The sequence below is a fragment of the Pezoporus wallicus genome, unplaced genomic scaffold (assembly GCF_028554395.1).
Source record: "Pezoporus wallicus isolate ANWC-B61680 ecotype Strahan unplaced genomic scaffold, APGP_CSIRO_Pwel_v1 contig_3365, whole genome shotgun sequence".
NCBI classification, from domain to species: domain Eukaryota; kingdom Metazoa; phylum Chordata; class Aves; order Psittaciformes; family Psittacidae; genus Pezoporus; species Pezoporus wallicus.
This window is the reverse complement of record NW_026640883.1, coordinates 5007402-5032166: the sequence shown is the minus strand read 5'-3', so window position 1 is coordinate 5032166 and position 24765 is coordinate 5007402. Positions and strand designations below refer to the sequence as shown.

At 38.6% G+C, this 24765-nt stretch overlaps 1 protein-coding gene across 4 annotated transcripts in view; it reads right to left on the bottom strand.

The window, feature by feature from the left end:
- The window catches only part of VTI1A (vesicle transport through interaction with t-SNAREs 1A), a 271798-nt gene extending 247059 nt beyond the window's left edge, over positions 1 to 24739 (bottom strand). The window contains exons 1-3 of one of the 4 annotated variants that reach the window (XM_057421011.1): positions 24427 to 24739; positions 16462 to 16520; positions 11025 to 11135 (exon numbers count right to left, since the gene is read on the bottom strand). In XM_057421011.1, the coding sequence (XP_057276994.1) occupies positions 11025 to 11135; positions 16462 to 16520; positions 24427 to 24520 (264 nt within the window). In that variant the 5' untranslated portion in view covers positions 24521 to 24739. The remainder of the gene's footprint in view (positions 1 to 11024; positions 11136 to 16461; positions 16521 to 24426) is intronic. The other 3 variants (XM_057421008.1, XM_057421012.1, XM_057421009.1) reach the window with 3 other exon arrangements.
- Between the last annotated feature and the right edge of the window lie 26 nt (positions 24740 to 24765).

The following is a 24765-nucleotide window of genomic DNA, read 5'->3' as shown; positions in this document are numbered from 1 at the left end:
TAATCCTGACCTTTCTCTAACTTTTACCTTGATTTAGTTGACTGAACTAACTTTGTGGGAAGCTTACACGACTGAACCACAGTCTGATTTCTACTGAAGACTGGGCAGAAAAGAGAGGAATTCACATGGTCACTTAGGGGTATTAATAACTTTGAATTACAAAACAATACAAAACCACAGTCATTACAAATCAAACATTTTTTTAATAAAAGACTCCTAGACCTATAGTTAAAACCTCATAACAGCATTATGAGTTTTACTCCCAACCATACTGGACCTACATAAATTGTTCTCAGCCTTTTTTTAAGAATGCTAGAAATAAAAACTGATGAAAACCTGTAGTTTCAAAGACATCTGCCAATGGAACAATTCATAATACTGAAACTAACCTATATTTCTTAAATAACAAACCACAAGAAACACATCAACATAATAACTCAGTTCTTTGCATAGCTCTATTTAGTTAACACTACTGCTAAAGAGCCGTGCTCACAGGTGAGGAACCTTTTTGTGCAAGGCATTACAAATAGGGATCTCTGTGTCAAAAGAGTTGCAGTTACACATCCCAAAATCCAACCATAATAATGGAAAGTTGCTTTTCAACTTTTAAAATAACAACATTTGCTTTAATATTAATGCCATTACTTTCTCCTAACTCAAATATTAAATAACACTTTTTTTCTGGTTGGTGATACATCATAGTAAAGGTTACAATTTGATTTAATAATGGCTCAAAATGGAAAGGAAGGTGCTATCTTAGCAACGCAGGAGCATATTTTAGCTAAGCAAAGACCCACGAAACACAATACGAGCCTTTTCTTTGACTTGCCAGAATTCACATTTGAGTCTTTAGTGAAAAGGTACAAAGTCTGCAATAGCAATTCAGTGCTTTCCAAAAGCCCACCTAACATGCCGACCAGGAGACTAAGTTGACAGACACTACCCTTATTCATTGTAGTCTTAGCTTCCCTGAAAATAAAATAAAATAACATAAAATAAAAACAAAACCCTCAAACCAGAATCACCAAATTAAAAACATGCTAGAAATTTGTGGGGATTCAGAAAGTAAGCACAAATACCACTCAATGGGAATCATGCGGAGCCCACACACATTCCCCAAATTCTTTATACACCAAGTGCTAAATATTTAGCTAGCAAAAACCTTTTTTCATTAAACCCATTCAGAAATGGTTAAACATTACTACAGCAGGAAATACTAATGTGTTCTACTGCTGATCCCAGAAGCCACCTTCAATATTCCTTTTTACTATCTGTTCTTCATATTTCTACTCTTATTTTCATTGATCAGCTCTTTTAGGAATGAAATCTCAGTAGTATTTATTAAATATTGGAAAAGGCTTATTTTCCTAGCCCTGGCACCCTAAAGGCAATTTATAAAAAGCAGATTAAAAGTAAGGGAGGTGCTGCATTTGATCCACTTATTATAAATGTATACAAGCATTAAATTGTCAAACGTACAACTTACAGATCCTTCGCCTTTGCAGGGATTTCCTCCCCAGCTGAGTAAAAACATCAAGTTTAAATAGGCTTTGTGGCAAAGAACCACTTTTTGTTGTGGTTTGTACAGCCGCTTTCAGGGAAGCTGACTGTACTTGGCACTGATTACCAAATGATTGCAGAATACAAATAAAAAGTTACCAAACAAAAGAACAGAGATATTCACACCTTTTTCCATATGCTTCTCATAGTAAAGAACGTTACAAGGAGGGGGAGAATCACTCTAATACACTTCCAGCTCCATGGTTTTGCTTTATATTCCTTCCTTACTAAGACTTAAGCCAGAAACAAGACATCTCCACTGCGGTAAAAGTCCATCTCCTTTTACCTGTGCTAGATAGTTTAAAAAAAAACTTGAAGTTCCTTCAGTGTTTACTACTGGTATGTTAAAAAGAACCAGTTTAGAGCACAAAATAGGAAGGTTTTATCAGGGAAAAACACAGGCTAACACTGCGTGGTTTAGTTATTAAATAGCATCTTAAAATATTTACAACTGGTATATATTAAAGAAATTTAGTATTTTTCAGTACAAATAAAAGTCTACCCACACAAGGAAATAGCACTCTACCCAACACTGAGGACATCTAGATAAAAATCTACTTTGTTCTTGGGTTAGAGTTTGGGAAAGCGGTGGCAACAGAAATACAAATTTCAGTTAAGTTCAAGCATAATTTGCATGAAAAAGATAAAAATAACTGATTGAATGGTCTTCCTTAAGAATCCCTGACACTACCAAATTCATACCAACATGTTCACATGGACTTTTAATCCATTATAGTAGATTTCTTGAGAGAAAAGCCAGAAATTTCATTTAACCAAACTGCTTCTATTTCACTGAATTTCACTATTCCACTTTCGGAAACCTGAGATCATAAAAACTATGAAAAACATGATACGTGGCAACTTCCATTTCTCGTAAAACACATAAAAGTTAACGTGTAACATCACTAAAGGAGCGCTATGGAAAGCATCAGAAAGAAAAAGAGAATACATACTTCATTTTTTCTTCACTTCACTTATCAACAAATCTGGAATATATTTGCATTTCCAGAAATTTTTAACTGGCACAGAAGAATTTTTACTAGGCCAATAACATTACCATAAATTTATAGCCTGTCTCCTACCATTCTGTGGCAAAGGTTTTCAGCAAAAAACAAGGTAACTAAAATATTATTTGTACTAGCAGAATGTAATGAATTCTATTATTTGTAAAGCTTGACAGCTGTTTGACAACCAGACACACAATACCTTCAGTTATGCAAAGAGATTTTTTTATGCTCCAATATTTGCCTATGATGCAATCGGAATTTCAACAAGCATTTAATATGTAATGATCATATAAAATTTTCCCCTTGAATTCTGATTGAGAAAATATGAAGATGAAGCACAAACCTCTTGAAGTTGGGTAGAAATAGCTACCTTTAACGGCAGTGCTTACGTTTCAAGTTTCATTTCATGAAAGCAACAGAACCCAGCAAAGGGGCAAAAAAAAAAACGCCATTAACCACTCGTTTGCCAAACGAATTTTTGAGACAGGGCAGTGGATCAGTCACCAATAAAAAGTTCACCAGTTACCAGATGGCAACTTCACCATAAAGGAAAGCTATTTTTGACCATGGCAATTAGTCTCCTCATGCTTCAAACGCTAAATTCTATTTTCACATTAATTTTTAAAACTATGTGGCTTTAACTTAAAATAAACTGTACATCAAAAGAATGGAAAATAAACAGCCAGGAACACAATTTGACGAATTGGATTTATTTAGTTTATTTAGCTAAACAGGGTCCATTGGATCTCTTTAATAGGCTGACAGTTGCACTGGGCTGGTTAATAAAACATTCAACACAGTATCTTCAGCCAATATAGAAATGCAAATCCCACCAGAAATATTTTATTCATGAAACAGTAATTTCAGTTACTACCAAAGCAAAAAAAGAAAAAAAGAAACAGGGAAAAAAGGATGGGGGGGGGAAGGAAAGAAAAGGCCTTGCTTTGCAAACAAACAGTGCCATCTAGTGTCACTCCCCGCCAAACAAATCAAGACATCTGAAAAGGGATGTTATGAATCCCCCCAGTGCCAAACGGGTACCTTCTCCCTACGGTTTTGTTTTATCAGTAGCACATGTCTCTTCCTATTTCACAGTCAAACACAAATTATCCTCGCTCTAGCTGGAAAAAAAAGCATAAAAAAAAAAGAGTAATAAACACATTAAAGAACTTGGGAGGGCAGCTCTAGTCAGGAAAGCAAGCCTGTTAAAATGATGGGGATTTTTTGCTCAGCTTGTTTGCTTTAAATCTTTACGTTTCTAACTCATGATAGAAACCAAATCAAACTTCTACTTAGATGGCTGCAGGTGAGCGATACAATGGAGAGTGAGACACAGTCTGTTTGGCTTTATTCACCATTGCATCCCACACCCATGTTTCAACTGTAGAACCTTTATAACTGCTGCTATTGAAAGCAGGACAATGACAGCTTGCTTCTTTTTGCATGACAGGTAGAGAAGTATCACTTGACTAAAATAAGAGATCACCAAGGAATTGGGAAACATTAAAGTTTTCCTCCTTCTGCCTCTCAAAAAAACAGCATTCATCTTCCATATATGAGGTCACTTTACTCACTAGCCGGCTAGAAGTAATTTTGAATGGACATTGCTTCCTATAGCATCTGCTGGGAAAAACAGCAAACAGATTTAATTCTACTAGACTGAGAAACAGAAGTTTTAACAAAAGAACAAATTACATGGTAAATAGAGAAATGACAGTTGTCTACCTGGGAAATGCTGATGAGGTCTGGCAAAGACTTTCAGGTGAGAAAGCACATTTAGTGGAAAAGGCAGAGCTCACATCATGCTGAATTTGTTCAACATGTTTTAAAGCTTATTTTACAGAAGTATTTCATTCTGCCATAGACCCCTTTTTCAGCTGTGTTTAATACAGAAACATTCTGTGGGTGAAGGGAGAAAGAAAAAGATAGGAATCCTTGCAGAGCACTGTATGAGTCATTAAGCCTTTCACAAATACTCATCCAGACACAAATACTATCAGACTCACCAAATCACTTCCTGAAAGCACTCTTATTTGTAATCACTCAGCCAAGCCCAGTGCTTCACAAACTGGTTTTTCTTAAAATCATGTGCATCACCTCCACCACAACAACCACAGACTTGCTGAAGGCCAACGATCAGCATGCCACAAAGCTCACCAATCTTATCCCTAGGTGTTAGGGAGCAACATCTCTTGAGAGATACACAGAATTTCCTACAAGTATCAAGGTGAAGTCAGTTGAGAGGAGAATGCAGTTAGGGAATTGTATTTATCGACATTAAAAATTTGCTGCTTGGCTGCTCTTCACACATTGTGTTATGAGAAGTATCTTACTGGTGAAACATGGGAGGATTCCTTGTAAGTGATACTACAGAATTATAAAACCCAGGAGGTAAGGTGTGCTTCATTGGTCTCGCCTCTCAGGATCTCAGTTAAGAAGATCATAACCCCTTAGGTTAATTACAAATTAGGCATGTTAACTCCCATCTATCACACTTTCCTCTAAGGAAAAGCATGTAATCAGCAGTAAATTCCATGGTGAAATAAATTTCCTTCCTTCTCCTTAGTTCTACACAAAACTCTAAAAAGAATTCTCAAGATGTAGATAAATTAGGGTAAGTTTTCTACAGAGGATCAAAGTTATACCACCTCCTAGTCTTTCATCAAAAAGTCAATTTAGGCCTTGAATGTTACCAAAAAAAGAACATTCTTTCCTGTATCACTTTTTCCCCATTTAAAATGGCAGTATTATAAAGTCATTGCAAAAATGTCAAACGACTCCACCTTTTTTCACTACAAACCTGCAAAGGTGGGGACACATGTAAAAACAAACTGAAGACAATGTGGAATTTGACTCTATAGAAAAGAAGTTGTCCTAAGGGTCAACAGCAGCCAAGCAGACCAAATATCATATCAGCAGTCGTTAGAAAAGGAACAGAGAAAGAAAATCAGCTCCTCTATACAGAGCAGTTTGAGTACAGTGTAGAAGACTGATTATTTATCTCAAGAAGGTAACAGTATCGATAACAATGGCAGAGGGAAGGAACATTTGTTCTCAAAATTCTTTCGCAAAATTAGATTATCAAAGTACATGGTGAGATATTTCAAATTCTTTCTCCTGAAACTTAACCAGCTCAATCTTGCACACAGTTAAAACAAATCCTCCACAGCACAGTTCAAAAGAGCTGCAGCACTCACATAGCAAAACCTAATCCGATTTAAAGAGTTTCGCATTTGTCAACAAGATCAGGTTTCCCCTACAGACATGTGTGCCTGCCCATGCAGAGTGCACATGCTTACATGACGTGTACACACAGAGGGTCCCCTGTTTTTAATAACATCATTGGGATACAACTATGAAGATTTAGACATCTGTCCCATACAACACAGTTTATGATTTTGTGACTATAAAGCAATAATGCTTTGCTTTATAAATCAAAATAATCCAGCAGCAACAGTTCAGCTCAAACTAGAAAGCTAGGGAAGAGTCTGGCTGTAAAGATAACAGGCCACTAACATGTCATTTGATAAATGTCATTCATTGCACTTCTATCCATATAAATATTTGGCTGTGTAGGTGACTGCACCTGAAGTAAGGGGAATAGTATTTGCAAGAAGCAGACAGAATATAAGTGACATAGCTGTGCAGGTGAGCTCCTGGACTCCGGTGGTACTTCAGAGTCACACAAAAGAGCTAACTTTATCAAATGAAATTCCATTGCTTATCTCCATAAATGTTTTAAAAGCTCAACAGCAGCTGCCATTTTAACAATGATTTTAAAAGGAACTTGTAGGAGGTATGAAATGTGAATATCTATCTTCACTACTGACTGAACTGAAGCTATTGTTCAACACCAAAAATGTTTAAATGTTTAGCCAGGTTTTGCACAATCTGTCTACACATGTATGACTTCTCCCCGCCTTTTTTTTAAGTTGAAGGCCAGAATAACCACAATCAGTACCAAGTTTGAGTCTTTAAATGGAATGATTACTGTCTCTTGGATCGATAACAAACATTACTTGCAAAATTTGTCTCAGTGCTGACATGACCGAATAGGAACAGTTCCTATGCCACCTACTTTATTTGATGGCTGGTTTTGGTGTAGAATATACATCCCACTTTGAGCACTGATTGTGTAGTATTCATTTTTTAAATAAGAATATTACTGTGTAATACACTCTTACTGGATTTTTATATTTCCCAATCTATTTGAACCCAGGACAATGCCTCATACTTCACCTGTAAGATTTGCAGGAAAATGCCTGCTTGGTTCCTTTTTCTTTTCTTTTTTTTATGGTGCCCTGACATTAAGCCAGTACATGGAACCCTTGGAGTGAATACAAACACTAGCAGATAATCATACATTTGCTAAGTTTATACAGTTACAGTTTCACATGAACTGGGATAGATTCAGGTCAAAGTGTGTTTATAAAATCTGGAAAGCCTTTTACCATTGCATATCCCCACTGTTTAAAGATCACTGGCTGTTCTAGGTAACAATTACCAAAAAAATGCTTTATCTGAAAACCAATACCTATAGTCCATGTACTTTAAAGACTATAATATAAGGATTTCTCTTCTCAGGACTTACTTCATGCAGGCAGTCACCTTGGACATTCTACATCTGAAGAGTTCAAAACAAAATGTTTACAAGCTTAAACAATATAACAGAAGTGTTCAAGGCCAGGTTGGATAGGGCTTTGATCAACCTTGTCTATTGGAAGATGTCCCTGCCCACGGAACAAGATGATCTTTAAGGTCCCTTCCAACCAAAACCAATATATGATTCTGTGATTCTATGATTGGTGCATTGGTAGGTGTGGGGAAAAGGCCTGCTCATAGGAAGACTGCTTTAAATTTCAGGAACTCTTTCATAGGTGGACCCAAGACCTTAATCAACCCGGAAAGCAGAAGTACATGGTCTGCAACTCCACTTTGAGCCACAAGATAGAGCCATTATCACAGTCTCTGCAACCCAGCAAGCCCGGGGGAGCAGAAGCCCCAGAGCCACCCAGGTTTTGGAATTACACACAGCTCAGGCGCCCCGACCGAAAAGGAAGAGATCCCTCTATAAAAACGCAGTACTAGTACATACTAGTGAAAATAAGATCATAAACCCAAGATCTACATCTACAAGTTAAGAAAGACAGCATTTCACTGTTTTATTCTGTTTCGATATATCACATGCAGTAAGCAAACCTGAAACAGCCTTTTGAGATGTGTATACAGCTTTTCTGCAAAGTATCACTTGATGCTTGCCCTGTGCTTATACTTCTCCCCAGGTATCTGCTCCCCATAGAAGACTGCACAACACTGAGGCAAGCTTCAGAAACTGCTGCTGCCTTAAACTGAGATGCAATCCTTGCTTTGTTACATATCCACAGTGTTATGTTGAGGACTCTTAATGACAAAATTGAGCTACTCTTTTTTTTTGTTAACACCATTACTCTCCAAGAGGGAGGGAAAACCAAAACGGAACAAGGTGGCTTTTTTCTCCTCAGATGTGATTTAACACAATTTAATAGGTTACCAAATATCAGTGTGCAATACAGTGCATGGGGGAGATGTCAGCATTCCACACACAGCTCAGGGCTGCAGAGCACTGATAACTAACTGCAGGCATGACTCAGGATAACAAGGATTAGCAGTGAGGGGAAATAAATCTCCTACTTGCAATTTGTTCCTATTAGACTTGAAAGTTAAAGAGGTACAAACCATGTTCATGGAGTAACTTTTCAAAGTGCAGCTCAACCAAGCTTAAATCCATACCTTTTAGACCATACTTCTGGCATAGGAAACTGCATAGAAAAAAACTTACTATACATTCCATTAAGATAGCATAGCATGTAGTAAATAATGTTAAAGTGATAGTATTTTGTCATTATTATACATACTGTCAAGATCAAATAAACTCACCAATTAGATATTACATGTCCCAAATAAACCTTAATGTTGTCTATCCTGCAAGGAAAGAGTGAACAGTCCACATCCTTCATGTTTGCTTCTCCTAACTTTTAAATATGTTGCTGTGCTGCTGTTTTCCATAACTGCTTGGTTAAGCACAAATTTCAAGATGCTGTAAGTCACACAAATAACCACAAGATCAAAACTCATGTTCATTATGATGAATATAAAAGAAAACTACCAGTGCCAGTTCTGCATTCATTTTATGTTCAAAACACCAAACTTAAAGATGTACACTGAGGTATATAATTTTTTAAATTCATTTCACAGAAATGATTTCTTTAAAATGAAACCCACACTTCAAGACGATCGAGAAATGTCCTCTGCTCAATGCACATGCTACTTTACACAGGAAGAAAGGCCAAGCCAAATACCATGGGATCCAGCTGAGATTCCAACTCCATTTATACAGAACACTTAACTTTGCAAGCTCACACCTGCGTGCCTTTTGGAAGAGCCAAGAACTTTGACCAGCAAACCTGTAAACTGATCATAACCCAAAATTGTCAGCATCATTTCCAGTTAAGAATTTCACTCCATCTATAAAAGTGAATTTATTTTAAAAGTACTTTGATCTGCTTTCCATAAAGGTCTGCTAAAGCTCTGTATGCTTTGCTTACAGCCAAACAGGTCACAACTCATTCAGGACAATATTTAGGCAGAACACACAAAAGAACTCTCATTTCAACAAATGTTTTCTACTTCCTACCTTCAATGGCCCTGCAGCTTATAGAGTCAAAATCACATTTCCTTTCCTTCCTCCTCTTCCCTCTTTGAACTCACAACTGAATCACTTTGTTATATAGTTTCCAACAAGTTGCTGTTTGACTGGAGAATAATCAAATAAAATTCCCAAACCCTTAAATATAAACTTAGAAAAATGTTAGTACTTAAAAGCTGGAATTGTGTAGGGAATTTAGTTGTAACTACACCGTTTTCTATATAAACTGAATTTTTTTCACACACTGCTGTCGCCTTCTTTCAGTACTTTGCTCCACCCTTCAGTCCACTTTCTTTCCTTGATCTTCTGCTGAATGCCATCCTTGCTGTTCTGGGTGGTTGGGGTTTTTTTTCCCATTATTATGATCTGTTTCTTCCTCTTTCCGATATTGTTTTTGCTCCGTTGCTCTGAGTGCCAACTCAGGTTCTTTCGACCATGTAACCCCTAGTGCTCTGATGCATTTCTTCCACATCTATAATGTTCTTCCACACATTTCTCCTCTTCTTTAAAGAGGCCAGTTCTGTACTATCCCATTCCTTATCGCCCGGGATAGACAATAGGGAAGTACCAATTTCCCTGCTTGCCTACACAGAGAAATAGGCCAGCAACAACCATAGGATGACAGTGAATTCTCCCACATCTGAGAAGATAAAGAGCATTCACTACTTGTCCAGGAATTGCTCTCTTGGAAGCCACTGTTTAGCCAGCAGGGCCATACGCACTCCCTACAGAGAAATGGCATGAAATTGAGGCGAGTCTTTTTATCCTAACATTCCTTCAACTTCACAAACCTGCAACCATCTTCTAACTGATACATTTGTGTGCAACTCCTCAACTTGGCAGAAGCACAGAGGAGTGACAGCCAGCTGGATTTTCTGGCTGCAGGTATAAACATTGAATCCCCTCCCCTGAAGGAATAAACTGCTGCCAGCAACCCGAGAAAAATCCACAGTTCTGCAGTGAATGGAAAATACTGCTACTAGTTATTTCTTTCTCACTACCCTGGAGGAACTCAGCTGCTGCCAATTAACACAGCATTTTCCTACACTTTGCAATCCCTTTGAACTTTTTCAGGATTTTACAGGGAACAGTTTTGTCTCTATGTAAATCTATTCCGTGCAAATCCCAGTCACAAAAAAGGACTGATAACTGTAGCAGAAGCCCCTAGACAAAGGAATCTTGTTAGTTTGCATCCATTACTTGAAAAAAAATGTAGTATTTATAACCGATTTGTACAAAAGCCAAGAAGAATCTAAGTGCAATGGAAAAGAAATCACAGAGACTAAGAAATGCAGTGTACATAAGATAAATTACATTCAAAAATTCCACGGATTGGAGATTATATTTTCACATTACTGCCCACATTACCACAAGCTGTCTTAAACAAACCATTATTTCCTATTCAGAGTATACTTACATTACAATTTAAGTACTGATTCAGATGTTCTACCAGTCATTCCTTGAGAAATCGGATTAAAAACTGACTGCTCTGCCCACATCGTGAACACTCACAATGTTGAATGGCACAGAAACAATTCAGATTCAGGCAAATGGACAGAAGGCTAGCAACTTGAATACTGATATGAGACGGCTTCAAAAGGAAAAGTTTCTCTTCCCCAGTTTGGTTTTCATCTGTCCATAAATACAAGATACACGCAGAACTCATCTCTCACAGTAGTCAAAACCAGCCTCTCAGTTGCCTGAATAACTGCACTATTATACTCTAAAAATTCTCATAGATCTTTCTTTATGTAATATGTTAAAAAACTCACGAAGTCTGCTTCAAGTTTTCCCATTTCTTGTTTGTAGCTTCTCATTCGACTGCTGTACATTCCTCGGCTTTGAGGTGGGATCTCTCGAACTTCAAGTTCCATCTGCTCAAGCTAGTAAGTAAAAATGAAGAAGAGACAAGCAAGACTAATTTACCTAAATTGTTCACAAACACTTAGAAATATTCCTTCTTTATCAAGAAATGCTGTTTAGTCCTCAATATATAAACAATGGACTTGATGATCTTAAAGGTCTTTTCCAACCTGGTTAATTCTACAATTCTACAAAATCTTTACACAGCCTTAAGTCAACAAACAAGTGACAGAATTAATATTATTAATGCTGACAAGGTGACTGATTGCAGTCAAATATTTCTGGATTCCAACTCCAAATACGATGAATACATATTATTACAAGAAAACAGTACAACTGAGGTTAAACAGCTTCCTGCAAATAAGCGTAGTTCAGAAGAAAGCCTGCTTCCATCTAGCAGTGTGGTATTAGAAACCCTTGGCTGAAAAAGGCATTTTATTTATATACACATGTGTATACATATATATACACACATATGCATGTGTCAATATGTGTGTGCATATATTTATTTACATGTTTAAAGTTTTATGGACCACCAGCCTCTGTGTTTAACAAATTGATTCTTGTTTATTCAGCAGAACTACAATGCCTGAACTGACTCCCTAAATCTACATCCCAAATCTGTATGTAGGTATATTAAATAGCTGAATTCCAGAATTTAATGACAATACTATTTACAATTTTTTATATAGTCAAATTCATCAAAACCTCAGAGATATATTCTATCTTTCAACAGCATTTGCTATTTATTCTTGCCATGCAGAATACAAAGGGGCCTGAAACACAAGAATATGGCACAGAGGTACAGAAAATCAAATGAAGTTATAAACCAGGACTGAGCTGCCTGCTAATTACCTGCCCACTGGGTCATGGAGCCTCCTCTACATGGTGCTGCCTATTCAGGAATTCTGTTTTGCACAGCTGAAGAATCCCTCACCTGCCTTTTAAAATCTTTCCAACTTACTTAAAAAAGATAAAAGAACACCTCTCCTTGGTGGTTGTAGGCACCTGAAACTATATTTACCCACCTCCTACTGATCTCAGTTGAGCAATATGGCATTGGAACAGAAACGCCTTTCAATTAGGATCCCAAGCTACTGGTTACAGTCTTCACAAGGGACAGCTACAGTTTATTCCTATGTAATCACTTGCTTACACTTTGAAATTTCATCCTCATATCATAAGGAAAGCATCTGAATTTAATCAATGGAATTACCAGATACTCAAAATTCATTCCGCCTGATCTATTCTGATTACACAAAATGATATTCAATAATAAACTGTAAAGCAGGCTTTAATTAAATAGTCAGTAATGAATTGAAACATACAAAGCAGTTTCTAGTTTTACTCGGTTCTTTCGCTCAGGCTTAACTTTCCAAAGGAGTATTATAAATTAAACCAATAGCTGGAATTAATTACTTCTTTCTTATCAATTTTATCGCAACATATTTGATCTCAAATGTTCTATAAACATACAAAACATTCCTCATAGATATATAATTATATCTGCAAGATGGGGATATTTTAATGAAGCCTCAATTCTTATCTACCACATAAAAATGAAACTATCTCCCAGTGAATACAGAAATTGCAGCACATTATATGAAACCCAAAAAGCTCATTCTAAAGAGTCAGCATCAGAGAGTGCAATATCCAAGAAATGATGATGAAGCATGCTTATTTAGGCCAAACAACAGCCATCATTTAATCTCATTCCATCATGAGATTAAATGGGTATATTTTGTGGCTGGGCTGATACATTTCCACATGAAGTGGAAATTTTTCCACATGCAGAGGATAGTGCTCCAAGCAGGTGTGAACCTAAATGCAACCTAATTGCATGCATCTTCACTTTCAGGACTTACATTACTGATCATAAAATCTTTTTTTTTTTTTTTTAATATACAAGCAAGAACAGCACTAAATCCTATTTAAAGCTAAAAATAACCTGGCACTTAAACCTCAAAACATCTGCAGAAGCTCAACTTTTCTTCTGAAAACCTACAAGCTCAAACTTCTGTTATCGCTTATGTTCAAACTTGCCACCTATGCTGGTTTTGGCTGGGATAAGAGTTAATTTTCTCCATAGTAGCTGGTGTGGGGCTGTGTCTTGGATTTGTGCTGAAAACTGTTGATAAGTCAGGCATGTTTTCACTATTGCTGAGCAGTGCTTACACAGAGTGAAGGTTTTTTCTGCTCCTCACCTCGCCAGTAAGCAGGCTGGGGGTACACAAGAACCTGGGAGGGGGACAACTGACCCCAACTGAACCAAGGGATATCCCACACTATATGGCATCATGGTCAGCATGTAAGCTGAGGGAAGAAAAAAGGGGGAATATTTGGAGTGATGGTGTTTATCTTCCCAAGTTAACTGTTATGTGTGATGGAGACCTGCTGTCCTGGAGATGGCTGAACACCTACCTTAGATGGGAAGTGGTGAACTACTTCCTTGTTTTGCTTTGCTTGTGCACATGGCTTCTGCTTTTTCCTATTAAACTGTCTTTACCTCAACCCATGGGTTTTCCCAATTTTACTCTTCCGATTCTCTCCGCCATCTCACTGGTGAGGGAGTAAGCAAGTGGCTGAGCAGGGCTTAGCTGCCAGCTGGGGGTTAAACCACACCACCATCACTGTGGTGAAGCTGAGCATTCTGGTACCTAACTCTTGATCAGATTCATAAACCAGGCCAATCCTTGAGGTTCCTCAGGGGTTTAACCTAGTAGGCTTGTTCCTAACAACACTCAATATGCTCCAAGCACCAAATACAGCATAAAGCACAGCAGCCAGTATTTCCCTTCAAAACTACAACAAAGTAAGGCAGTGCTGCTGGTGTTGTCCACTGAGACCCCCAGAATAAGTCTCCTCCTCCCGCAGGAACTTTTCCACACCAAATCACTCTGGACAGTTTCTATTTTATAATACAGTATTTTATTTATCTGGACAGTATCTTATAAAACTTCCAAGCTTTGCTATTTTATTCTGATTCCAAAGTCCTGGAAATCTATACTTAAAAAAACCCCAAGTGTCTAAATAAGAATAACCTAGCATTTGCAACAAAGCAATTTTGTTATGTGTCCCTCATAAAACAAAGGAAAGTAACATACAGGCACAGTTTTCTTTTTAAAAGTAGAATTTCACTCAAAAATGCTAATTCCATCCAGATCTTCTAGCACATGCTAGATTTTATCCTCAGATAACTTCTCTGAGGTTATCACAACATTCACCTTTCTTTAAAAACCTGGTAAAAATAACATTCAGATACTCCACGCCAGATGGAGAATGACAGGATTTCTCCAGAGATACCTTATTCAACAGCTCCGGCTTGAAAAGGAAGCCTGGGAGTCTGAAAGTTTTGGTGTCAGTTCTGCACATAGATCAATTCAATTACACCAGTGATTTTACCCAAACAAAGCAGACAGTGTTTTAAAACAATCAATGGGTAGTCAATGTAAATAAATTATCTCTGCAATAATATTTATGATATATGAGAGTGTTATTTCCTAGCCAAGTAGGAAATAAACCAAAACGAGCTAGACTCAACTCTGACTACTCAAAACAATGAAGCAAACCAATGTATTAAAACTATCAGTAGCAAGGTTTATTTTGATTTTCTACCGTAGCCTTTAGTTTAAAGAGGATTTTTAATCAGTTCCGTTATTAGCAGGTTTGTTCAAATTGATTTTTAAACCCAAGCTTTGACATGAATCACAAACATGTTAAGCAATCGCTTAAAGCCCATAATTGAATGAAGCACCTGTCTAGCAGCATTAGCAACAAGATCTTAAACAAAAGCGTGAAAGAAAAGCCAGTACATTAAATGAAGAGCATCATTAGGATAAAAGTACAGATACAAGATTTACTTTTTAATCTTATAATAAAAACAAATTTAAATGATCTTTTCCTGACATAAGGTGAGAGAGAAGTAATGAGGACTTAACTCCATTTCGGCTCCTTCCAATCTTGAGTAGGAAACCAAATTTGAATGATTTTTCATCAGACCACCCACACTACCATTACCCTGTACTGCTATGCTTTTTTGCCATGTCAAGTTGTAAAAAGGGGCTGGAAAACATTTCTTTTCTTTTGGCTCTTTGAGTATGGAAGCGCCCAAAAGGCCTTCATATATCTTCAAAACATCCTCATGAGATGGGACAGTAACTTTACCATGTTTCCCACTGAGAACACCAAATCAGAGACCTTGGTATCCTCACAGGTAGAACCTGCAGGGAGCCATCCCAATATCCAGCTTTTCTGGATGCTATTCCAATGCTCTAGCCTACAAGACTAATTCAATTCTTAACCTAAAAGCAACAGGTATGTCAACAAACACCCTAGAACTGTAAGATCAGCTAGGCTGAAAAGATCTTTAAGATCATCAAGTCCAACCTTTACCCCAGGACTGCCAAGTCCACCACTAAACCATGTCACCCTGGAGACCTTTTCTTCCTATGCCACCTAAAAAAGTGAAATTTAATATTACTGTTTAGTTAGTAATCAAATCATTGATTCAATTTGCTCAATCATAAGAACTTTCAGGCTACAAGAACTGATTTCTTTTCCCTACCTTAACGGCCAGATTACATTTCTGACACTTGAAAGACCAAGCTAATTTCCAAAAAAATAAACAAAAGCAACTTCAGGCAAGGAGCTATTGGCAAAAAGTCAATCTCAGCTGTCACCGACACTCAGTTACTTAGCACCTACAACATTTGACTTCTATACTCCATCCAGATGGAGGACATGGCAGGCTGCAATCGAACAAAGTGAAGTCACAACTGCTTAACACATATTGCTTTCTTCTGTCAGCATGGACCACTATGTAATGCTTGGTTAACACATATACCCTTCTCAGATCAGTAACCCACACTACCATTGCTGCCTTGACCTCAAACAACTAAATATCTTTATGCCTCACTTGCTAAATGAAGGGAAGGGAGAAGATCTACTGCTTTAAAAGACAGTCAGACAGCTTAAACGAAGTAGATGCACATGTCTTAAGAGAAAAAAATAAACAAGACAAGCAATAAACAAACAACAGTCCAGGTGTGTAAATATTTAATTCAATTCCTGAAGTAAAAATCCTAATCCACAGCTGAAAGCCTGTAGCAGCCTGTAATAAACCTACAGCAATAATGCAAATCTTCAATCATTTAACACAAAATTAAAAGAGGGTGCACTCCTCTTGGATATTCCATATACTCAAATAAGAACTATTTCAAGAATATTATTTTATTCTCTATTATTGTTCAGTATTTTTAGGGAATCATGTGTGTTAAATGTTACCACTAATGATCCTATTATTTTCCTTAGGAATTTGCAGTTAGCATACAAAAGGCCAGAACATACCAGTTCCCTTGCTTCTTCGAGCTGTTTCTCAATATTTGCAACCATCTGCTTCTTCTCATCTGAAATACAACGGTAAACATAACAATATAATTGCGCTCTTGCCATGGAAGGAAAACACACCATTTCAAAAGCTTATGTATATCAGGTAAAACTGACTCAAAGGATTCATCCTGTCTGAAATCATCATTCACTGTAATACACACATTAGTAATTAACAAGAAAAAGGCAAACAAACAAAGGAGACTGGAGAATCCTTGAAGTCTTCTGCTTTGTTACACAGCATTTGCTAGTTAGAAAAGCAGTTACAGCTGCTCCAGGTGTAGGAGTTAGTTATGCCTCAGCAGGCACTTAGTGGGTGCATACAAATGCATGAGAAGGTACATGCTTATGCAAAATAGAAAAAAAAAATGAATTATGGTTTAAGAACAAAGCTTTATCCTATTTATTTGCAAAATATGAGCTGCACAAAACCAAGCACCCCACTTATAATGAAACCAGGTACTGAAGAAAAACAAGGTTTCTATCCCCCTGCTCTTACACCAGGTCTTGAACAGTTTCTTTTGCTTCGGGGGGGGAAGAAACTCCATGAGAGAGAGAAAACTACTGTCTTCTAGTAACAGTAAAAAAAGTAAATCAGTAATAAAAATGAAAATTTGAAAAAAAAATTAATTCAGTTGTAAGCTATACGTAGCAAATCATCACCAGCCACAGTCCCCAGCAAGTCTATTATCCTAGCTATAGAGAGCATGTCTGACTTTCAACCCACCCGTAACATCCATTCTCAGAGAATCCAATGTGAACTCAGAATTGAGATTCAGGGTCACATCATCACAAATATTCCTATTTTTTGAACACCTGGTTCATTACAGCACGAAAGGAGACTTCTGAGGAATATTCAGTCACTAGATAATAAAGTCTCCACATTGCTTAATTACTTTGGGCATTCAGGGGTTTCAATACTACCAACTGCATTGCCTCGTGCCCCTCTCATGGCCACACTTTCATCCTTCAGACTGTAAATCTACTTATTGTCTCAATGAAGTTAGCAAAACTCTGATATGCAACCATTTATACATTTTAACCAAGAACATCATGACATCTGTGCCAGTGGTTTGCCTGATGAAGTAGATAAAAAGTGAGTTGCACAACAGTACCTCCAGTCATTGCTTCTCAGATATTGCAATGGGTAAGTCTATGTTGGCATAAGAGACTTTATTATGCATCTTTAGACTTCACAGTTTTCTCTTTTAGCCTGAATTCCTTTGCTGCTTCTATTCCACATGTATCCTAGAATTGATACATTAAAGACCAAAGGGACTACCTGATGATCCGCTTTGATCTTCTGCATGCCAGAAGCCACCGAATTTCAAGAGGGACATCCTCTATTACACGTATATAATTTAGCTTCCAACATGTCAAAATGCTTTATTTTTAAGTAAATTTAGTGCCATAGGCAGGAACTGGGGTAGCAACCAAAACATACCTTTAAAACATCCTTCATTAAAAGCTTGGGCTTACTCATCTATCTTCTTTTACCTAAAATACACTACACTCTCAATTTAAGGACACATGAACATCATGATCCATCCTTCTTCACTTACATACATTGGAGCTCTGCCTGCAGAAAGGATCAGGTTCAGGATCATCTTTCCACCTTTAAGATAACAGAGATCTTTGCAAACAACCAGCTGTCATTTGAGGATACACCATCATTCACAAGGCAGAGCCATAAGAACAAATCACATGCACTGGGTTATCACCCAAGAAGCTGCTATAGTATAGTAGGACATGCGGGTAATTCCTTTACAGTCCAAAATTAAGACTACAGTATGAGATCCTTCACTGAGGAAAAATTCCTCTCAGAGAAGCCCAAGAATGTATTATAGCCAGCTGGATAGGCAACATACTCCTTCTGAGACTGGACTGGACAAGCAAGTGGTCCAGTGCTGATAAGGTTCACCTGAAGCTGAGACTGTCTCAAGCTCCAACTCTGCTGTATCCTATATGAACAAACCAAGCTGTTTCTGGGTGGCAGCAGAAAGAACTAAGTAACATACTATCAAAACACAGCTGGAATAAACTCTTAGTCTACACTAAAGAATAAGAACACTGAATCCCTCCGAATAAAGAGAACTCTGCCAGTGACAGAAGCGAGGAGGAAGCACTTACAACCCCCAAGAATTAAAAGTTAGAGCTCACCTCCAAATCTTCCCAAATAGAATTTCCTTTCTTAATCTTGAAAGAGGCCCAGAAATTCCACATTACTTGATTTTTACGTTTTACATATACAAGTAATACTTGACTACTTACATTTCCTCTCTACAAAGCTAAAGCCATGGAAAAACAGCATCTTTCTTGAAAACCTCAAATTTACATTGCCATTGTAGTAGAATCTGGGGGATTCTACTACAGCAGAAGATGTAGGACATGTTCATTTCTGTGCAGCACTTTGAATTCTCTGTTAGCAATGTCTTTAATTCCCCAACAGGTTCTCATGATGACACCCAAGCCAAAAAAAAAAATCTATTAGTGATTTATCTTCCTAACATAACTTAAACCCAAAAGAAAAGATAAGCTGCCACTTGTTTGCCTGTACATTCCAATTCTCCTACCCAGCCTCCCAAAACACCCCTGCTCTTTCCATCACTTGGAAGAGAGCAAAATGACGATGGATAAAAGGAAAAACAATGTAAGATAAAACACAAAATACCATTTTATTGAAGCTGAAATAAAATTTAAAAATACAGCAGCAGAAAATAAACATACTATAGCAATTCCAGCATTTCCCTGAGTTTTACCGGATTATAATTTCCATATACATTAAGTAACCTGAAATTTAGGGACATAAAACTGCAACTTTGGAGAAGATACTTCATGCTATACAAATTCTGTGTGTACTTGTGATTACAAGAACCACCTAGCACTTCATTGATCAGCAAGCCTTACCTACCCACACAGATATTACGCTACAGATCGTTGGTAGGGAAAACTCATTAGTACACAAGGTCTGTCTGAAATTGCTCCTGTAAAACTGGGGAGATACTCAAATGATCTTTAGTTAATTAAAATTTCATCCAACTCTAGAGTTGTATTTTAACATCATCCCAGGCTTATCAATACATAATCACCCAGCTGGTGACCAGAGTAACTGCAAGGAGCAAGGCGTACCGACAATGTGCCTTTGCTGCTCTCTCCAATACAGATGTGTGAGCAGGCACATAGCAACATCCCAGCACTGCAGCTTTGGAGCAGGATCTTCATGGATTTCCAGGAAAGCAGCTGAACTTGTTCCAACTACTGATCCTCCAAGGCACACAATACCATGCACTCCCCAGAGCAAGAAGGGGTGGCAGGATCCAGCAGCATCACTTTGGTAAGGAAAAGGAAGCTGACCAAAGTACAAGTATCACCCACTCGGTTTTGCTTTCCTCTCTTTTTCTTTAGCCACATCCTCGTAAAATCCTGGTGGGAGTATGCTGCCTGAAGCCACCTGTCAGCAGGACTGCCAATAACTCCAGGCCTGCCTGTTGTCGACACCAGCAACAGAAGCATGAAAGGGTACAACACTGTCAATCAGAAAGTACTTGCCAGAATAGTTTCCAAACAATTTACTTCCAGTTTACTGTCACAGTTGAGCTATGTAACAACTTACTTACTTCACAGTCAGCATCTCCATAGAAAGGAGGGCACAATATCCACAGGATATTTCTCAGAGACTGCAGATGAGGTCAGAGGGAGTTACTCAGAATAACAGAAGCCTGCCACTAATCTAGTGGATCAGGACAAACAAGTTATGATCCAATTAAAGATCCTCACATTGCTAACTGTATTACCGCACTGTGTCTTAGCAGTTTTCAATCTGCCTACTTGATCATTTCCTTAAATACACTTCCATCATAATAAAAGGGGGATTATGACATTTCCTTCTTAATTCAGAATAATATCCTTTAGAGAAAATAAAAACTAATATTCCATTAAATATACCTAAATTTAGAACACTATTTTTGTCTCCAAATTGCTAGACAGAATGTCCTAAATTATACAAGCTACATGCAGTATTTTCTTTAACTGGTCAAATTCACAAAAGATGGATAAAAATAAAGACTGGAAACAAAAGTGGGGTTTTTTCCTTCATATAAGAATTGTGTGCAAAGAAATCTGTTCTGTGTTTGCACACAAAGTTGTATCAATTTCTTGAAAGAAACAAGCTTTTACTACATTCTCCTCAGTTCTTTCAACTCTGCCCTTGCATTAGTCACTCTTTTGCCCCAAAATACAGCAGTTACAGAAAGGCACAAATCTGCCTACAAGTGTAGAAAGATAACACAGCACTGGTTTGATCTCATAACCAATGAAGAGACTAAAAAAATGTGGACCAAAACTTGAGTAGTCTCATTGCTTGTGTAATTGCTTCTTTTTATTAGTACATGCTGAGGAAGAGTCTGAGTAACAAAGGGCTTCAGTTCACAGACAACTTGCAGATTGTGCTGCGTTTGCTGAAGAGGTTTACGTGTTTGAGCCAGAAGTTACTGCCCAACAGCAGAGACAAATGGAATGATATGTGTGTTCAGTTATAAAACTGGGTTCAAGGGGCACCACATTATGAGCCAGACCTGAAACGGAAATAGTACACTCCAGTACAGGGGGTATAACAGAAAACTAAAGGAGGGACTTTCCTCAGCTAAATCTGTTAGAGACTGAAATACAGTGCTTTGATTGCCCAGTAGAAAATGCAGGTATTGAGTATCAGAAGAATGATAGCACTCAAGTCTAAAACCATCATGACCAGTGGCTACTGTGCTCAGAAAAGACTAAGTGTCACCATTTGTGCTGAAAAAACTCTTTCAGATCAAGCAATTGAAATTTATGTAAATTTTTGGTCAAAGCACAAGATAGATGTTTCTCTGAAACACCAAGGATATTAATAAAACATTCTTCAAAGACCTGCAGCAGCATCACAGAAAAAAAAATATTTAGAAGTTATTTCTCTATTTAGACTGCTTTTTTTAACTCTCCAGATGATGTTCGCCTCAAAAAAAGACATTTCTTCCCAAGAAATTCTATTGTCCCTGCTGCTTATTGCTTCTGTAGCACAGTGCTTTTGTTACATTTCTTGCTGAACTGTTTACGAATTTGTGACAATAGGACTGTTTGTTGAGCCATCATCCTCCTAGAACACAAGACAGCATCAAGTCCTGACAACACCAACTGCAGGAATGTTGCAAAAACAATTAACCAGTATTTCTCCAATTTGACTGAATGCGAAGGTTACAGCAGGTCCATCTTCAGTAGCAGAAGGAAATGAACCAGTCTCTAGACTTCAGGAGATCTCTCTGTATTACGCAGAAGTAGCACAAGTCCTTACACCTTTCATCCTGCTTCTTCCAGCGTGGAGGAAGAAGGCCACCAGCAATCTCTCTCAAATCACTGCTGCTGAAAACTGCCACCTCACATGCAGCTCTCCTCACGTCCCCCTCCCACCTCACAATCCTCTTTTGAGGCTGTCCCAGCCATCTCCACAAGAACTAACTGGAACTTCTGGTGATGAAGAAGCAAAGATCTTGCAAATATTCCTATTAAGAAACAAGGGAAAAACGTGTATTTAAAATATTTCTGATTAAAGTGTTCAGCATAGTCAGAGATTTATTGTTTAGGTGCTCTTTTTCAAGTGGTCAAACGTCTCTAGTAGTAACGACTGCCATTTGTGTTGAATTCATACAGCATTTTTTTTCTGATGAAAGACAAAAGAGCCCTGAAAACTGAAGCAATACACCCACTCATAAATGTACATTGCAAGAAGCAGCTATAAAGCAAGGCAGTCCAAACCATGTATGACAAGTCACCTCTAAAATAAAAAAAATAAAATATCAACCATTGTCTTCTCTTAAAGCCATTAAGCCCACTACTACACTACTGGTCCCACAGGGAACATGCATTCTTTCTCCTTGAGAGGATGGCAAATTCCAAAACAGCCTTCTAATGGCCACATAAACGAATCACAATTTCAAAGGCTGCTGCTTCTAGGCTATGCCACTGTTTAAGAACATATTCTTTAAATATCTTGTACTTAAGCTCTAAAGTCTCCCTAAGTGAATAAGGGAGTCTGCTTCAAGGAGAGGATTATGGAAATCCACTACTACTAAGCAGGATATACTTCCACTGACGACTTCCAAAATCTACAGAATTAGGAAATCAAATCTCTATTCTCTTTCCATAAATCAGTGTAGCACTATTGATATTCAGAAGAGAAGCCAGTAGTGTATTTATGATGGCTCCCTGTTCCTACAAACAGGCCCTTAAATTTGCTGTTTAAAAGTGAACAAACCTTTGTGAGGCAGTGGAAAATACTGCTGTGGTTAGGCACTTTATATTAGTGAATCCACTGCATCCTCTTGGCAAATTGTTCTAGTGGCCAGTTATAGGTTAAATATAATTTCTGAGCACACTACAAATTTCAATCACAGGAACTGTCTGGATCTCCTCCTTCTAATTTTGTCATCTCCATTACAAAATAGAAAAAGCTTTCTACCTCCAAGTACTGTTATTGTGACTGAATTATCTGCCCATGTCCTTTTTGTTAAGCTCAGCAGCAAAACAGTTTTGTTAAGCTAAAGAAAAAGCAGTTTCCTGTCCTTTAATCATGCCTGTGATTGGCCACTGAACACCACTTTTTTGGAAGACTTTCTAACTTGCTAAGATTAGAATTGGACATAACCTTCCAGAATCAGATTTTTTTCTCAAATCCCTGTTTATTCATTTTAAATATATTATTAATACTTGAATTAACACTGCACTGAGGTATGTTTTAGTTAACCACCTACCTCAAATCCTGTTTAGAGTCACTGATTCATGACACATTTCCTACTCTAAAAGTAGGATGTTATTCTTTGGTCCCAGATGAATGATATTTTTTCCTTTAGTCATATGGAAAAGTGTACCACGAGTGCGTTTTTACTTCCTTAAGTTATATCCACTCCTACAGCTCAAGTATCTTAAAGCTTTGGGAAACTTGTATAGGCGGTAGAGGCCGAAATATTTAATGACCTGGGAACAGAAGTGGCATTAAGCTGAGCTGTATGATGAGAAAACCACTTCCCTCTGCCTTGTACGAGGAACCCCATATTAAGGCACTCATTCGTATGCAGTAGAAGATTCATCTGGGCTGGGTAAAAAGATTACAACTTTAAGCTTTCTACCCTAACAATTTTACAGGCATGATCATCTCTACTTCAGGGATACATCATGAATCAACCATGAATGCTGCAGGCTGTTGACAAATACATTAAAGTAAACGAACGCTGATTTCTTTACATATTCTCCTACCTCAGTCAACTACCCAGACCAAATGTTCTAATAGCAGGCAGCAAAAACAGAGATTCGGGTTAAATCACACACAAATTCTGTCTATGCTATGTGAAGACTCCATTTCCATGACTGATGTTGTGGCATCATCACAACGAAAGGCATTCAGCAGCAATGCTGGTAAACACCCGCCCAGCTGTGTCCCCTGCTCTGCTCAGCCCTTCAGCTGTGCTGGCCTAACTTTGTGCGGCCGCACGGCAAGTCAGAAAAGACGGGCTAATCCTTACAGCAAACAATACTCCGTCAGGTTAATCGCAATACATTTCAAGAGACAACTCGCTGCTCGAACAGACGTGCACCCGGGCCAGGGAGACGAATCCTGACTCTGCTGCGTAAGGAGCAAGAAAACACAGTCGGGTGACGGGTCGCTGGGACAGTCACGCTAAAACACACCAACACCTTCCTGCCACCACGCCGAGCGCTTGCCGCTGAGATGCCGGAGGCTCCGGGAGCCGCAGAGGCTCTCGCAGACTAGAAGGACGGGGCTGCGGTGCGGAGTTAGAGCCCTGAGGGCGGCGAACAGCGCCGGGAAACCACGGCCTCTGCGCGCCGCCAGGCGAGCAGCCCCCCACCCTAACTCCGCCTCAGGCGCCCACCGCTCACCTCCTACCAGCTTGGGCACCTTCCCGATCCTGCCCGTGATCTCGGCCGTCAGCACCGCGAAGTCCTGCTCGTAGCTCTCGAAATCGGAGGACATGGCGGCGGCAGCACGGGAGGCCGCAGCCCCACTACGCTCCGCGGAGACACCGCGCTCAGCTCCTCCACTCCGCACCGACCCGCTTCCGCGTTCTGCTACCCGCAAAGGCGTCCCCCCGCCGCCGGGCACCACGCCACGCGTTCCGCCGGAACTCTCAGTCCCCACTCAGGTGTTTCAACCAGCACGGCTCCCTGCTGTCGCCCCGCCACACCTTCGTTTGCGGGCTCGAACTGCAGCCCCGGGCG